Genomic DNA, 18,333 nt, shown 5'->3' with positions numbered 1-18,333 from the left:
AAGTAATAGTCGTCATTCTAAGAAACTTCCGACTTCCGGATGCACAAAATCAATACTTTTTGTTTTCTGACTTGCAATGGAGTAATTTCCGCGGTGTGCTTTTTAAACTAAATACTTTTGCTTCTTTTTCACCTTTTTACACGATTTTGTTTCGATTAAACATGCGCGTGTTTCGGTTGAACGCGCAATCGATTAGGTGCATACATTGTAACAAGACGTACATGAATAGTTCACTTAGAGTAAATGCACTTACATTGCATAACTTATTACGTTAATACTTTCTCTTGCATCGCGCTAGTCTCCAACCGGAAATATTCCCGTGCATGCGAATAATTGCATCTCGTTGCATTTGCGGATCTTCACGTTCGGACAAGTCGTCGTTTAAAGTTATTTCCACTTTCCCTTTTGTAGTTTATCTTCACTCTCTTCAGACTTTGATTTGGAAAACGTCCAAGTATTCTCTACGTTAAGAAACTCATCAAAAGAAGTATTATGTGGGCCGCTACGCTTCTATTCAGCGCGTTTTTAATACTCTTCAATTATTTGTACTGCGTGAAGCCGAGGAACTACCCGCCTGGTCCAAAATGGCTTCCAATACTCGGCAGTGCGTTGTCCGTATCGCGTTTACGAAAAAAGACTGGTTCACTGGCGGAAGCCATGGCGATATTCAGTCGGAAATACGGCCCGGTGTTGGGCTTTAAGTTCGGCCAAGAGCGGATCGTTATCTGTTACGGTGGGCTCGCAATCAAAGAATTTCTCAATACGGAGAGTCTGAACGGACGGCCGATGGGACCGTTTTATGAACTGCGCACATTCGGCCGGAATGGCATATTGCTCACCGACGAACAGTTCTGGGTAGAACAACGCCGCTTCATATTGCGGCATTTACGCGAGTTCGGTTTTGGCAAACGCAATATGAGCGAGATGATCGAAGCGGAAGCCGACGTTATGGTCAATCACATAAAGCATCTCATCGGCAACCAGAAAGAAATATCAGCGCCGATGGATACAATGTTCGGTATTCACATACTGAACACAATCTGGACGATGTTGGCAGGCACCAAGTACAATCCGGAGGATTCCAATTTGAAATATTTGCAGAATATCTTGACGGAGTTATTCAAGAACATAGATATGATCGGCACTATATTTAGTTATTTCCCGTTCCTCATCTACTTCGCGCCCGAGTATTCCGGATATAATCTCTATATGAAAACGCACGTGCCAATTTGGAAGTTCATTACGCAGGAAATCGAAAAGCACAAAAAGACGCACGTGCCCGGAAGTCCACGAGATTTGATCGATGTGTATTTGGAGATGTTGGCGGCGCCGGAGAAGCCCGCCAGTTTCACCGACGATCAGCTGCTCGCCATCTGTCTGGACCTATTCATGGCCGGCTCGGAAACGACCACGAAATCTATGAGCTTCTGTATGCTGTACTTACTGTTGAATCCTGACGTGCAGCGGAAGGCGCAGACGGAGATCGATATGGTGGTGGGGAGGGACCGGGTGCCGTCGCTAAATGATCGCCCTAAGTAAATATAAATTTTATTTCCAGCTAACAGTTTTGCAATATGTATAGCCATTTTAATATGTATCAATATTAATATGCTGGTGATGCATACACAGTAAAATAACGCGTTTTGTATATTATATAGCATGCCGTATCTCGAAGCCATTGTTATGGAAACATTGCGCCACTTTATGAGGAGAACCTTCGGCGTGCCACATCGAGCGCTCAAAGACACTCATCTATGCGGTCACTTCATCCCAAAGGTACACAACGTTCTTTTTTTTTGTATCAAACGCGTCGACTATTCATGCCGTTTAATACATTTAACGCACTTGTTTAGGACACAATGGTAATCCCGACCTTCCATGGCATCTTCGAGGGCGCCGAGTGTATGTGGAAGGATCCGTACGCCTTCCGGCCGGAACGGTTTATCGTCGACGGTAAGGTGAAGGCGCTTGACATGTTCATCCCCTTCGGCATGGGAAAACGACGCTGTCTCGGTGAGACGCTCGCCCGTGGCAACCTCTTTATCTTCATCGGCGCGCTGCTGCAGAACTTTGATTTCAAAGTGCCGGCGGGCTGCAAACCGCCGACCACCGACACCGTTGACGGCGTGACGGCCGCACCCCGACCATTCCGGGGTATTATCGCACATCGTACAGCGTGATCCAACCATCACCCATACGCCCGCCATTGTTATTAATAATTCTTTATGTATGATATACCGTTAGCACTGAATTATCCAATAAATTATTTGACGTTTTTTACTTAATTCGAGTGGTCGGTTGTTAAATATAAATATATATGCGATAAATTAAAAACGTAACAAAATAATAAATCAACAAGTAATTCAAAATACAAAAACACACGTTGTGTAGGAAGGGTGCGTGCACAAAAATCCATTACTTAATAATATCACAGAGGATGCTGAGGGGTGCGGTCGAGTATATTGTAGCGATTCAAGATGTGTGGGAAGAGCATAGAGACTCGACCGTCGCTCAGTGGTCACCTAGCTACGGAGTACTCGTCCTGAATATGTATCTGCCGATGAAATCAACATGTATTAACCCCGAATTTACAGCAAGAACAAAACAAACCTCGCTCAATATGGCCCAATTGTCGCTCTCGCTGTGAACATACAAACGTAAAGCTGACACTCGACCAATGTTTTCATTAGGATTGCCGGTCGCAATGCCAACACTATCAAATTTACCTACAGGTACAAAAAAAAACACATGAAATGAAAAACTTTGCATTTGTAAAGCTCTCACTGCCCACTCACCGACGACAATGTATCCATCCGCCGTGAGATTCAACGAGTTCACATAGAGATTGCTCTCCGCCGGCATAACTTCGACGCTGGTATTGTAAAACTTGTCGGAAGGATGTTCGACGTTGCCGCTTCGGAAGAAAAACCTAACAAATCACAAAGTTGACAAGTTTTTCGCGTCTCCGACAGTCGGATTGTGATTGTAGCAAATGCACCTGTACCTTTTGATATGAATTGGTGTCTTGAACTTGAAGATTAATTGATCTCCGGGCTGTGGCAGCAGGCCCCAGAAGAACGCCTCGCCGAGGTACGCCCGTTTCAGACTGTACAGCTTGTAGCATTTGATGCCGGAGATGATGTCCGCCTCAGGATTAGTGTGCGGAAAGAAAAGCGCTACTTTGCCGAACTGCTTGTCCTGCAGCCAGACGAACCAGACCGGAAAAGAAGAAAAGCAAGCACCGACGTGCAGGAATGAATAAGTAACTTTTAGGGTTCGTGGGAAATATGACTCCCTAGAGCGCGCGCGGCAAAATGCGCACATATTTTCCAACTTCGGTGGCGGAGGATGAGAGCGCGAGCAATCGCTACACTAGCCACGGACAGGGAAATATTAAAGCCAGGATCTTCGCATAATAAAGCACAGTCGTTCGGGCCGACATAGGGCCCGAACCCAAAACTACGCCACGCCGTTTGCCACGGTTTGCACGGTATACAATGAATATTTATAAACAACTTGATTAAAAAAGGCCTTTTACGATTATGGAGCGTTATTAATTTACGGCCAAAGTCCACGCGCAGGGAAAATAATTACTGCACATTAATTACTACACATCCAACGCACGTATACATCTGTATCTATATATATATGTGTGTGTGTGTGTGTGTGTGTGTGTGGAAATAACACAAAAGTTTACAACGCGCGTACTGGATTTTATCACAAAATATAACAGAAGCGCGTTCCCTATGGGATAGGCACGCATAAATCTTTGATTCGTTGGTGTGCAGGTAGTGCTCTAGGATCGCTAGGAATGAAATATGTAAGATTCTTATCCAACTTCAATTTTATATGTTTGCCGAGGACTGGTCTACTAAATTCAAGCACGCCTAGAATTCTTTAGCGATTTGAATTATTTACGCGTTTGTGTAAACGAATAAAAGGAAAAAATGTTGCCTTCACGACATGAGAATGGACCTATGATAGGAGATGAAAATTCTTTTGTTTTTTTCTTATACCTTGAGCTTTTGCACTTTGCCTTTGAGCGACGAGTGCGTGCCGATGTGTTGGAATAGTGACGGTTTGTAATGGATCCACAGTTTTGCTTTGTCCCTTTTGTAAAAGTCCTGAAAACACAGAAATGTCATGTTTAACTGTCCGGCTTTTGTGACTGCCATAGCTATATAGCTAGCGCTCTACCTTGTTTTTCTCCCAGTTGCAAATTTTCGTGTAGATGAGATCGTCGAGCAGCCAATCAACTGGTTTGTCGTTGTAAAACATCTGAAAGAATTGAATGAGCCACGGCAGCTCGGCGCTCTTAAACATTTTGCCTGTAAACAGGATGAAAATAGAATAAAGCAAAATAGAAAAAGAAATGTTTTTAAATTTATTGGACGCGTACCGATAAAACCCAGCTGGCAGAAATCTAGGACGAACCATGGCTCCTTGTTGGCCGTTTTGTCAAGCGCGAATTTCTTCATTTCACTAATATAGTAAGGCTTGGCGAGAATGTCGTCCTCCAGCTGCACGTAGAACGTGCCCTTCGGCTGGCAGTAGGACATTAAGAAAGCAAAGTCAAATTTTGCTTCGACCGCCAGCGCACGCGCTCAACGGATCGCCGAGCGTCGAGCGCAATTTGTCCATATCCGGGTAGTAAGATACGGATGGTGACACCACTTCGATTAACCCGCTGTCAACTTGACTCGGAAATCTGAATTTATGAGAGAAATATTAAAATATCAACAAATTCATTCTTCCCTTCCCGTCCTATATCAAGCTTACCTCAATTCAATTTCTTTCGCAACTAGCAATACATATTCTAGATCAGTCTGAAAATAAAACAGAAAAAATAAAAATAAATTAATTTCAACTTGTTGACGCCAACACTTGATGGTGAAGGATTACACTTAAATGAATAATCGAATAATTCCACCGAGGCGGGCGGGTAATTTCCCCAATGGGCCGTTAATTAATTAGGGGAATGTTATTTATACAATATGACGGTTAAACCCAATAAGTTAATTATGAGGCGTGTAATCACCGAATGGAAAATTATACACATCGACGGCGAATACGCGTCAACGGTGCAAAGTTATCAAAGTTATAAATCAGCGATATAAACCATCAGATTGTAAGTTATGAAGTTAGAAACAGCGAACAACAGTGTACATTAGTCAAATAGGAATTTTGGTTGACACACTTCGTGTACTTCGAGTGTCGAGTTGTTGATATCAATTTGGCTTAGCGGAGAGACGACCTTGTAATTTATTAAATTTAAATGACCGAGAAATTGCGCTCAAGTTGACAGGTCACCATTGTTGTTTATAACAATGTTGTTCAATTAATCAACCAGTCGTGCGCATGCATAATTCAGCACTAACTGAATTACACCAAACTAACGCCTACAGCAATATATTTTTTCAAATTGTACTCCAACATTAATAACATTACAAAATATTAAAGAAGAAATTGAATTTTCAAGATAAGGTTATGTCATTTGACATATTCGACAAGATCATATACTTCATGGTTTGATAGTTGAGTAAAAAAACCTTTTAAATTTAATAAAAATGACAAAAAAAAAACGAAAAAAGATGAAATTGTTGGATATTGCTTTGATTTTATTGCTAAAACAAAATTTACTCGCACTTTTCTTAATAAGAATTAATTTAAGACAACTTTTATTAATTGCCATCTTGTTTAATATAGAATTCAATATTTTATTCTTCATCTGTATCTCGTAGATAACTTAATGATGTATTATCGTAAGAGAGGAAGTAAATTAAGCCGGATATCGATAACGAACACTTGCTCTCCTTCCGGTCGGGCACACACAAATGATGGATGATTTGAGTTTCCAGGTGTTTTTCTTCCCGGCCAGAACCATTAATCTTTAATAATACCACGAGACGAAACTACCTCCTTTTTATTACACTGTGCGCTATATATATCTTGTTAGAGCGTGTGTTTCGCAGCATGCAAAATTTGATACAGATTGCGCACTAAACCAACGCCTATTAGACTTGTTCCACGAAGAAAACCAAAAACCGGAAGGCGTTGAAAGTCAAAAGATAATGAAAAGATCCTACTGGGAACAGGATCTGCACGGTTGGTTGTTTAAACTGACTTTATTAAAATACAGTTTTTCACATCGCTGGAGAGAAAAATGAAGGCAAACAATAATTAAGCATGATAAATCCTTAGTCTTATAATAAGAGCGGCAGTGACAACATGTTTCCTCTTGAATAATCTCTACCTTTTTAAGGAAGGGGCGAGCTAAAATAAAGATAAACAAAGATAGAGAGAAAAAAGAATGCCTCGAAGGGGATTTTTGCACGTTACGGCTTATTTACGTCCTTTGAGGCTCAGTATTTAATGTACCTGGGCTGAACAATCTTGATACGTACTTGCGAATACATAAATTCTAAAAGCGACAAGCTTACGCTTTATGAATACGTATTTCTAAAACAAAGCCGGTGCAGTCATATTATATTACGTGGTTAACTTCGTAATCAATAAAAAATGGACCGAAAACAAAAGCACTTTTTATGAATTTTAAAAATACATTCAATTCAATGATTTCATATTTGATATTGTCACAGATGACAAAAACCGATTTTTCATTTATTAAAGAGGACATTTATTTGATTTATGATGGGCAAACAATATCAGAATATGAATAAAATAATAGGTCTTGTTTTTTAAATAGAGACTAATATTTTCAAGTGGATTATTTGTCAAAATATGGTCGATTTTCGTATTTATCATACAATTTATTTATAAATAAAAAATAAATAGCCATCCGGTAGTCTCGTTAAAATTTAAAAGAAGCAGGGTCAGTTGAATAAGTTATTATTTTAAATCAATTTTCAACTTGAATGGCGAAGCCTCTCTTGCTCTCGGCTCGACCACTATTCGACACCACAAATTGCACAAAAGAGTAGAAAAATAGGGTGACGATGTTTTGTCGACAAAGAGACTGGACTCAAACCAAACCTTAGATTAAAAATAAGAGGAGTAGAAAGAGAACCTGCGACTAGACCGAGTCACAACTGAGCACTGTGGGCGCTGCGTGCTGCTCTTTTATACATTCGGCCTACCCGATTGAAAAGGAAGGGGAAAAGCCCGCCACTGCGTGCGTCGAAAATTTAAATGACTTTGGCTTTCGCCCTCAAACCGTTCCCTACAACCTACTTAAGTTAATACACTTAATATCACACGTTACGCATGCACACTTTATATATTTTACTGAGTTTGCTGTTTATTCCCTGGTTAAGCTGTAAAATTCTCATTTAATCCTCAGTTTAAAGAAATAAAGTTTATATTATGCACCGATACACCCATGAACATTGAAAACAAGTCCCAAATGAAATGTAAAATGCCCACTGTAAATTCAAATGCTCGTTAAATATGCAAGTGGTTAACAGTAGAGTACCTGTTTTCCGAGTAAAAACACGGCACTACATCCACTACACTATGCACAGCCATCTCTCCTCCGCCTCAGCAACCCTTAGCCCTAAAAGTGTAATCATACATATCGCGTACGCATCATAGACATTGGCGACGAACCAATCGCGTCCTTGCGAACGCAGAGAAATTTGCGCAAAGTGTGTAGCTGCGCGATAAAATGCTATCTCATTTCGGGCGTGTTTCGCTATAACATTATGATGATGTAAGCGTGCCGTACACTGAACCTTGTCGGTGTTTGCGCTGCGCACGTTGTCTATACCGGCTATCTATACACGTGTAGCCCGGCTCCTTCGCCACGCTAAAATATTACATCTGTGTGCGTATCAATGCTATTTTTTTATCCTCTCGCCGATATATACGGGCATTTCGCATTCCCAGCGTGCGCGGGGCTGAAGCGGGAGGTGCGTGCTGAAAAGAATTTACGATTTTCCGGCGCGGCGCATGCTTGTCGCTGCCGTGCGCGAGAAAAATTGCTATCGTGTGTTTCCCATTTCGCAGCTCTCGCCGCACGTACGATAACGACAATCATTCCATTTTATTTGTACACAACTGGTCCAAAACAATAAAGAAAATTCATTTTCTGTTTAAAAATTGAATGAGCAAAAGAAAATCTCGAGGATTATTGTTATTAATTAATTACCCGAAGAGTAATAAAGCTATATTAATGACTCCAGTTGTAATCTAATGATTATTAAATTCCATACACGAGTTTTCAATGTTTAAAAAAAAAATAATTACGAATCAAAAGATAGATATAAATAATTATAAAATATTAATTATGTATAACTTTACGTAAGAAAATATTAATTTAATTAAATAAATTAGTAAAAAATGGAAAAAAACGTCTTTACTATTAGTAGTTCTTAAGAAATAAATTAATGGCTATCAATCTTCGAAAAAAACAACTTTTTGCAGATCTCATGCCCAAAACAAATTCCTACACAAAAACACGATCAAGAAAGTTTCGTAGGAAAGTATTTTAGCATGATTAGTTTTAAGTAATTAATAACTCCGAAAGAATCAAGTTGTTGTCAAGTTCAGGCCGCAACGCCACCACAACGTACACTATTAGTCAAGTATAGATTAATAGATTAATTTGAGGTTGTGAAGTAGACAAATTGCGCAAAATTTAGTTTGCAACTAAATTTATGGAGTCGCAAACTGTTCGATAGCAACAAATTCGTAATCTATCTGTCGCGGCCGATTTATACGCCGATCGATCGAATCAAACACACGATTTAACACAAGTGCCCTACAGCGCAGCCCGAATTGTCCAAAATGATACTCCCCAGGAGCCACGATATTCCGAAATTGTTTCCGCATGGCTGGATTAAAATGAAATAACACAGCGCGCGCGGATATATCCGCAAACAGGCCAAATCGGGTTTCAAGTGGCGCAAGAAGCGTAAGTTAATTACAAAAGCTCATACCTCTGCGACGAATATAACAATCAGCGCGTCCTCTCGCTCGTCCATGCTCATGCCGTCGACGAGACTCTGAAGCGTCTCCATGAGATAGGTGTGCTTCTCGCGGCGTACGGTAGGTACACCAAGGACCACCGAAACGCCGGTGCGACCTTTGGACATTAGGTAAGCCAGGCGTAAGCTGGCCGGATCGTCCAGTAAGTGCGGCAGGAAATGGAAGGACGACGGCAGACGCAGCATTATCGGTGGATTTAGACCGTGCGCGGCGTTCATGCCGGACATGTTTCGCAACAATTGTCTAATCTCCGGCTTGGTGGTGGCTGGCGCGGCGCCGCCAAACGGCGAGTGCGCCCAGCGACGCATTGCTATCGCTCGGCGCGACCATCTGGTCGATGTGGGCGGTCAGCTGCTGGAGGTCCTCTTGTCGTGATCTATACATGGTGTCCAAGTATTGCAGCTTCACCTGCAGCTCCGCCAGGCGTTGGATCAACATTTGTTCTGAACTTACATCTGGAAACAATAAAAATTCATGAATTTTAGCCTAATTTCTAATTTGTATTCATTCTCGAGTAAAATCGATTTGGAACAGATGTCATTTAGAAAATTACTTTCCACGGTGGGGAAATGTATGAGTATCATCAATTCCAAATGTTTTGAAAATTTAATTGCCGACGATGGTCCAATTAATGTCCAAATTAATTTATAACACTTTTAATTAATTATTTACTATCAATTTAATATGAATCAATAAGTATCTTAACGTAAAAATTGGTTAAAAGTAGATTTCACGTTGAATTTTCTCAGGAAACAACCTTAATTCAAGAATAAACGAAGAATCAATAAGATTGGAAACCGCTGAACTGCACAGGGACAGTTTACAGTTAGCACCCTCGGGCCCAATATATTCCTTGACAAAGTAATGTCTATTGTCTCGAAGAAAGCTCCCGAATGATCGAGGGAATTTGGCACGGATCGACAGATCAGTTTGGAGTTATTCGCTTATTTGTTCTAGAACTATCACCGGAAGCCGAGCGGAAGACATACGCTTTACCATCCGGATGGCAATCTATCTTGCGAGCGGTACGCGCTCCTGATAGGACTAGTTATACACGTATCTGGACAGGACACCTAATTTATCATCAATTTGTTTTAAACACATTTACGACGTGCGCAATTCGTTTAAGATTTCCTCGCGCGCGTTGACAAAAAGCGTTGATGGAAAATTAACGGCACGGAATCGGATTACGATCGGTAATTTGATTGTAGTTGTAACATAAGCGGCTTCAAAATGGCCGCTATAATTGAAGTTGAAGTTAGGCTTGAGTTTGACCAACTTAATTTTCTTCTCTCTTTACGTTGCAACCGAAGTTTGGGAATTAATAAAAAGATTTTTAGTACTTTGAGAAGTTTCACACATTAAAGCAATATGGCGGTACTTAAAAAGTTTCAAATTACTCTAACAAATATGTGTGAGGACATTTTTAAGCCGGAATTGCTTTAAAATGACAAAAATACACAGGTAATTTATATTGATAGATATGTATGGAAGAAACCTTACGAGAGCAAAATGCTGCGCGGTGGTTATTTAATAGGCATGAGAATGATTGCAAGTTTCCATTCGACTGACTAGAATACTTTATACGTTTACGAAACTTTAACGACATACAAAACTGTTTGTATTCCATAACACGCATCAGGAAATTTTGCGTCACATGCTGAGTTCAAAGCAGCGTTACAACAACATAACCTCTAATGTCACAAAAAAGTTACCGCATAAATATATTAGAGCACAAGAAGTACAAAGCGACAACACAACGTGAAGTACATGAAGTATTAGCATAATGATGATACGTTTTAGGATCTGCTCAATTAAACTTCGTAATTTCGTCTGTAATGACAGCCGCAAAACTGGAAAATACACATACCATTCATACACATAGCAGGAACTTTGCAATTTCCACATTTGCTATGTTAAACATTAGAAAATGTTTCTTGCTGACTGCGAATATTTTACTGTTGCTGAATCACGTCTTCGCTTTAACTCATGTCGTCTGATGTCGGAAATTTAATCTTTTCGCTGCGTTCAAAAACTGCAAATACTCGGAGACGATGTGCCAGCGGCGTCAATTTATTGTCTCAAATTCATTGTGTTTCCATTCAGTCGACGTAATTAATGAGCATGCTGTGCATTTTGCTTTTGTAATGTGATTAAAGGACAAATGATAGTTGAGAATTTCAATTATTTACACCAAACTATCTAATTTGGTGATACGTGTAACCAAATACGAGTATAAACATAGCAATAAATACCAAACAATAATGAAATGTTTCAGGTGTATAAATACATACCAACAATACCTGAGAATAAATTTATTCGATAAAAAATGAATAAATTTTAGTTTAATGTAAATATTTGGTTTAAATTTTCAACTGAACGTTTTGTATAATACTAATATTCCCAATTAACTCCAACTGTGTCAATGAATGACATCCGTATTATTCGCTTCATTATTACCAGATACATTCACTTCATTTCCGCCGAAAAACTCCAACTATTTTATGCACTAATTTATTTATTCGACTTCAATATTATTTTAACCTTGAGAAAGGTTAAAAATAGCATAGGTATAACATCACAACATAAAATGTATCGTGCATGTTCGACGAAGTTAATATTATTTATAATCCTTGATATTTCATCAATACACTCCTCGAAACTAATTAAAATTAAAAATGAAATAAATAATTCAGTTGTGCTTCTCTGGCGGCACAGGAAAAATGAAATTGAATTTATAATTTCGTATGTAAATTGCATTTTCCACCCGGCTCTCATTTGATATGTGAATTCGTTCACAGAATATTAATAAATGACCTCTCGTGTTGGAATGCGCTACCCTTTTACGCAATCACTAAACTTGACAGCCTGTGGGGGTCGACATCAAGGCAGGCGGCGGCAAATCGCAGAGTTAATACAAATACAAGCCAATAGTTTTGCCACTTCAAGCTTTAATTAAGTTTATGCCTTGAGAAATGCTAAATTTGCATGGAAATTTTATAATTGGAAAGAGTAGAGTTGTTTGTTTAGATAAAAGTGGATTATTTGATATCGTTATGTGCGTAAATCAAACGTAATGAACAAAGAGCTCGGTGCTCGGCACGTGTAGGCCATTAGCAAACTACGTGTTATCCGAGGTAAGGTATAAAGCTCGTAATCGTATTAGGAGCGTAGTTTTCTGTTTATCACACTGGTAATTTAATCTAATAAAGCTAGCTTCTACGCAAGCACGAGCAAAAAAATTATAAACGGATTTAAAAAGTAAACGCTAAATGAAGCAATAAAAAATATTTTTATGATGTTTTACGTGCAAGGTTTTACTAACAATAAAGAAAGTCCTTCCGGATGATGAAAAAAAAAAAGTTTAAATTGTTTCGTTATAAAAAGTTAAAACAACAAAAAAGTTACCACGTCAGTTGCAAACCCACTCTACGCTGAATAATGATTGATGTATTGATAAATTGCTAATGTGTGATACATCGGCATCGACATAAAAGACTAACTTCATGCAGTTATCCATCTACAGACCCACCTCGAAGAATGACTGGGCGTACGCCGAATGAACTGCCTAACCTCTGACTGTTTGACTTATGCGCTTGTGCGTTATGTAAACCTACAAGCCGAAGGTGAAGGCAATGCAACTTGCTGGTTACTGTTCAATGACAATACACTGAAAACAACATTCAACGCGGAATGCACGCACATCAAAGACCTGCCACATGCAACATGCCTGCATATGTTGCACATCAAAATGAAGGTGAAAAAAGACCGAGTAAAAGGTCGGACTGCCATGGCAGGTTAACGGCGCATCCGCGAAGAGACGAGACGTACCGGCGTCGAGTGTGTACTCATGGTTAATTCTCCTCCTTCCTGCTGCTGTTTGACTTATGTGTAGTGTGTCACGATCTAAGGTCAAGATTCGTACTCGACCAGCTAACATCATAAAACACATCAAACACACATCAAAAACCCTTCAACGGTAAATTTCAGCACAGCAAATTATTTTGCCAGCCAGAATTAATCGAGGTAATAATCTTCTCTGAGCCCACTATCATTAATACCGACACCGACACTCGAACAACACGAACGTATGCAATTTATGTGGAAATTATCGGATGGTTTAGTTTATATGCATAAAACTCACTCTCACGATGCAAAACTGCAGTCATTCGATATCTATAAACTAGAAATATGATAGAATACGTTTTCCCACCGCATAAACTAGGAAATACGTTTTTATCACTTCTTTTAAACATTTTAAACATATAACTGTAAAGGATTTTGAAAGTTTGTCATGCAGAACAATCGGGTCGACATGCAAAAGCGGAAATTTACCTTTGACCAATCATTTTTCCCAATGTTATTTCTTATTCCAAGCGAAATAAGCTAAAGTCACGATGTTACATTCGTGATATATCCGTGATGTTTACGCGATGCAATGTATGAAGCTTAAATGATGGCTAATAACAAGTTTCGCCAGCGTGTTTCCTGAATTAGAACATTGAATATTGCATGTTGTTCATCTTTTATTGCACCGCAAAGTGTATTAGTTAGTATTCATAGACGCGGAGTTACCTTCAGGACAGCCAAAGAAACACTTTGCACACTTAGCACACTTTGTGTAGATTGTGCACATGGATGAAGAAAAAAAAAACCCAACCGACGTGCTTCTTTCCCGCAATGGAAAGAGCCCGTAATTTCATTTACAGTTCAACATCAATTGGCAAAACGACCAAATTGCCTTCATTTATTATTTACTTACGGCATGAAAAACTTGAATGAGATTGCGTGGAATGATTGGAATGATGAAAGAAATATCCATTTGTTAGTGTCTTCGTTTAAGGCATTCTTTATGCATGCCCTGCATGCTGTTGAATGTTTTTCAGAAGCAATTAAGTTGTGCTTTTATCGGCACGACAGCCAGGTGATTTTAAGAGGCATTGTTTCAGAGATAAGTTAATTCAGTGAATGTCTACGTATCGACACGTAACATTACTTCCAGAAGTACACATATGGAATAAGCAGTACCTCTATATGCGTGCTTGTACCGTGTAGTAATATATCTCGAGAATAACGGCACTTACTTGATAATTTCGCCATGCATAATTTCTTCTTTCATTCGCGGCATTAGCAGGAAAAACAACAGATGTACCGAAATTAAACATAACCTAAACAATGTGACTTTTACCTTGGATAGAAATATATAGGCAAGCCAACATACAATAATACTGTTACATTCAGAAATATAAATATTACAGATGATGAAATCGCTGGGACATTCACTATTCACATATTCCAAGGTGCCTGATCGCGGTTGTTATGCATGATGTGCCCTAGAGAGTGTTCACTGCAAGATACTAATTAGTTTAACGAATCGCATTAGACGCTGTCAATTGGAACAATTTAATAGATGCTGGAATTGATTCAATTCACTCGCTGGGATTCAGCCATAATGCACACGCGAGCAGACACACATTGAATTAGTAGCGTTTAATTGCACCGTTGCAAAACTGCAATGTGAGCTTCATTATTAATTATGACAGTATTATGTCAAATAAAAACAGAAGTAATTTATTTACCCGCGTTCAAAAGGATTTAGTGAAATTAATGTTTTTGGATAACATAATAATTACGGCGTGGATTCAAACGAAAACATTCATAACACTCAAGTGAACATAAAGTTGCTTACGTAAACAAGCGCAATTAAATTCGCATAACAGGAGTAATTAACAACTAATTCGGGACCTAATGAAACACGATTGTTGGACATTCGGCCGGATAAGCGGCCAATTATAATTTGTTTAATAGTAATAATAATATGCTTATTACCTGCGTTGATAATCTAGCGTGTTGATGACCTTTACGCAATGAATAGTTAATGATTTTATTAATGTCTATGTGCGCAATTTTTAAATAATTTATAAGCTAATTACCAACGAGGAGAAATGTGGAAAGTGCTCGATGCAAGTTCGCTGTAAGCAGCGCTGACCTTTAACGAATATTCACTGGAGTTTTGCCGGCGAAAATGTTCTAAATGAAAATTTATCGTTCGCTCGCATTGGGACGTACCTACATGTTTACTCACGCCGGGCTCTAAACTCTAGAGGTCTTGTTTTGGACGGCTGCCATTTTAAGTTTGACTTGGAACAACAAGCAGCAAAAACAAAATGAATAGAGTTATGTTTTGTGAATTTGAAAAAAAACGTCAATAAATGTTCATGTTCATTTGTACGCTCCGCTGACGTTAATCATTCAAGAGTTTTTAAGCCCGTGGGCAATCAATCATTAATTTCCACATAAAACTCTTACGCAAGAGATTTACACTGTACAGTCACGTGAAAATCCACTTCACTTTAAAATCAATAGCAAATTTTCATTTTAAAATAATAAAAATAAAAAAGATTGAAGTGTGTATGCAAAACTTATCTAAGCGCATACAAGGTTGTTGGAAATAATATGCAAACAAACGATAATTGAACCGGTTATCCAGTGTTTAAGTGCAACTTTCGAAGGTGACTACAATAGAAGCAGTCACCGGTGAGCGCCGAGGAAATAACTGACATAAAAAGAGTACATGCGCGCATTTTGCGCAATAAAATGTGTCGCTGTGCAAGTTGTTACATCACCGGCTGTTATTTACTCGCTGGTATTGTTGAAAGCAAATGCAGTTCGAACGAGTGAACTGGATTAATTACAGAGTAACTGAATAAATTAACAACTATGAAATAGATAGGCGAAACGAAGCAAAAAAAAAAACACTTAGTGAAACTTGAAACTCTTTATAAAGACGCACAGAGACTCGAGACAGAAAGTAAACTTTCTACTCGGTCTTCTTAATTAAATATTCCTAATAAGTTGGTGGCATGTTGAGCAGTGAAAAATATTATGATAAAATTTCGTATTTGTATATTGTGTAAATGCGGACAATGTCAACGCAACTCAAAGTTAACAGAATAGAACAAAACGAATTGAAACAATTGAAAGATATAACAATACACACCTTTAACGGTGCTTAGCGTTAAATTTAGTACGCAAGCAACAAAATCGATTCTCGCATTCATGTTTAGAATATTGATAACGTTGATAACGCGCGTATTGTTGAAGTTTCGCGAGCGCAACGGAAACAGAACATCAGCTACAGTTGATATTAATATATTTCACAAATAAAACTGGGATGAAAATAAACGAGAAACCGGAAAACGCATCATTCACTCGAAGACAATGCCATATATAATATTAGGATGAAGATGAACCAATCATAAGACTTATTATTTTTAAAAAGTGAAAATTGTTTGTGAAAAATTACGCAATTTCTTCTGCACCGTTAGAAATAATGATTAAATTTGAAAATAATTGTAATGCAATTACTCTTTCGTGTTTTCCAATATTAAAGAAGATTTCCGGCATTTTTATGTTCCTACCTTTATTATTCTTGTGATGTGCATTATAAAAATTACAAATTACAAAAACAGAAAGTACTGCGCGCATCGCACAGGAAAAGAAAAGAAAAACACAACGTCGAAGTGAAATTAAATTTCACTCACCGACTAGCACTACTAAACAGTGCGTTTACATGCGTTTTTGACTTTGAGCATTCGCGCACCGTGTGTTATAAAAATACCACCGTTTAGATTACGACCAGTGGACACGTAAACAGCGTAAAAAGTTGAAATAAAAACAAAAGTAAACCGCGCAGACTTTCAAAGCGTGCGAGTAACTATTTTTATTCGTTAGTTATTTCTTTCGTGCAAATAGCAACAAACAACAAAAAACACACGCAATGTAAATAACATGTTTAATTTGACTTGTATTTATTCACAAATATAGAAAAAAATTTACATCTCACGTTTATTTTTCAATTATAGTACTGATTCGTTGACGTGTTTACCGACTATGAATATGAATTATGTCCATATTGAACCTAGTAGTTAGTTGTTACATTTCATTGGATTTTATTTGCCTTTTTTGTTTCGTTTTTTTTATTGTAGGACGTAAAGAATTTGTTGGATTGGAACACATTCCACATTCCATGGCAATTCAAACATTGCGGAGAATAAATGCCAAAGTAGAACGCAATAAAAATGCTAGTTCTAGGGTGGTTGTGATTTCATAGTGCTCGTTTAGCGTTGAGGACTTGAAGAGTGCATACAAATAGGATGTTTGCATAAATCCTAGACATCTAATACATATGTGAGCCTTTATTGAGGTTCTATTCCGACAGAGTCTCGGGTCAGCGCGTCAAGTGGGACGTGCGCCTCGCGGATTTAATTGCACTCTTAATGAATATGCAACAAATGCTCTTACGAAGGATGTGACGTGTCCTCCTTTTGTATTAAGGTGAAGTTTGCTATTTGCGCACTAGTTTTTGCATAAACCAGTTGTTTACTGCGTAATTCTCGCTATTTATTTTACAAATCCGCGTAAAATGCATCGTTTTTGTTCTTTGACAAGTGTGAAGTTTCGCAATAGCGTGTAAAGTAATTTTCTTTACGATGCTAATTGAAACGGTTGAATAATTGTTTACATTTGCGTTTAAACTAAGCCACAAAGTCATGCACGGTATTTCCATCAACATAAAGACTCAAATATTTGTTTTACAAAAATTTATAACACAAAGAAGAGTTTTCTGAAAGCCACGTGTTAACCACCACCATGTTGCTCACTAATTTGTTGCCCAAACAATAAAATATAAATAGCCATAGAGTGGTGTTTACCTGGTACTGAAAATAGCACGAAAAAGCAGAACGGAATGAAGACGACGAAGGCGAGTACCAGAAGGCAGTTACGCCTTCGCAGCGGCGTCACCACCAAATTGACCACGGCCATATACGCTCAGCGGTGACAAATAACTCCTCGACGAAATTGAAGTGTCCGCGAGTGTCGTACACCGGTCACCGGTCACATTCGCGCGGCCGAATCGTCGAAAACGTGCGCGATTGTCGTCGTCGCCGGTGCCGCACAGCCGAGTGACACAGATTCGCGCATGGGTCGCATGGCTTTGTATCCGCCGCGATGCAAATAACAATAAATAAACCCACAGCGCGTATGTGTGTGCCAAACAAAAACCGAGAGCGGAAAAGAATAAATATCTAATCAATTAGACCTAGGCACAAGCAAATGCGATTACGCCAAAGCGTGCGTTCGTTTGACGATTATTTCCGCGTCGTTACCGACTGCGCTACCGTTGCTTGCGCCCGGTAGTGTGCCGACCAGCAGCTGATCGCACGCGACGGCGCGGATGGACAGACAGAAGAGAAGACACACATGCGACGAGTGTGCGAGACACCGATGCGCGCTCGCGCCCACACTGACAGCGACTGACGATGAGTAGCGAGACTTGCGGCGCGACGAACGCGAGCGGACTGCGTGCGTGCGCCGGCTTATGTA

General features: G+C 39.1%; 2 protein-coding genes across 2 annotated transcripts; one reads left to right on the top strand and one right to left on the bottom strand.

Annotated features, from left to right (window-relative positions):
* Nucleotides 1-460: 460 nt before the first annotated feature.
* On the top strand, nt 461-2,180 carry LOC135794631 (probable cytochrome P450 303a1). The gene is made up of 3 exons (XM_065305967.1): nt 461-1,535; nt 1,659-1,776; nt 1,854-2,180. The coding sequence occupies exons 1-3, from the start codon at nt 493-495 to the stop codon at nt 2,178-2,180; spliced, it is 1,488 nt and encodes a 495-aa protein (XP_065162039.1). The 5' UTR covers nt 461-492.
* LOC135793643 (alpha-1,3-mannosyl-glycoprotein 4-beta-N-acetylglucosaminyltransferase B-like) lies at nt 1,537-18,314 on the bottom strand. The gene is given in 13 exon segments (XM_065304673.1): nt 1,537-2,554; nt 2,611-2,726; nt 2,796-2,929; nt 3,005-3,198; nt 4,017-4,124; nt 4,198-4,328; nt 4,400-4,576; nt 4,579-4,608; nt 4,611-4,708; nt 4,780-4,826; nt 8,898-9,245; nt 9,247-9,401; nt 17,661-18,314. Coding segments are annotated over 13 exon segments (1,686 nt in total). The 5' UTR covers nt 17,773-18,314; the 3' UTR covers nt 1,537-2,518.
* Nucleotides 18,315-18,333: the final 19 nt, after the last annotated feature.

Source organism: Atheta coriaria, unplaced genomic scaffold (genome assembly GCF_025399875.1).
Source record: "Atheta coriaria isolate IRGN ID8LTWV9N9 unplaced genomic scaffold, Caltech_Dcor_3.1 hic_scaffold_6_pilon, whole genome shotgun sequence".
Taxonomy (NCBI): domain Eukaryota; kingdom Metazoa; phylum Arthropoda; class Insecta; order Coleoptera; family Staphylinidae; genus Dalotia; species Dalotia coriaria.
The sequence above is the reverse complement of the archived record's forward strand: the minus strand, read 5'-3'. Positions and strand labels throughout refer to the sequence as shown.

Coding starts and splice junctions, on each gene's coding strand:
- LOC135794631 (XM_065305967.1), top strand. CDS start 493: ATGTGGGCCGCTACGCTTCTATTCAGCGCGTTTTTAATACTCTTCAAT. Junction 1,536..1,658: donor TCGCTAAATGATCGCCCTAA/GTAAATATAAAT, acceptor TATATTATATAG/CATGCCGTATCTCGAAGCCA. Junction 1,777..1,853: donor GCGGTCACTTCATCCCAAAG/GTACACAACGTT, acceptor GCACTTGTTTAG/GACACAATGGTAATCCCGAC.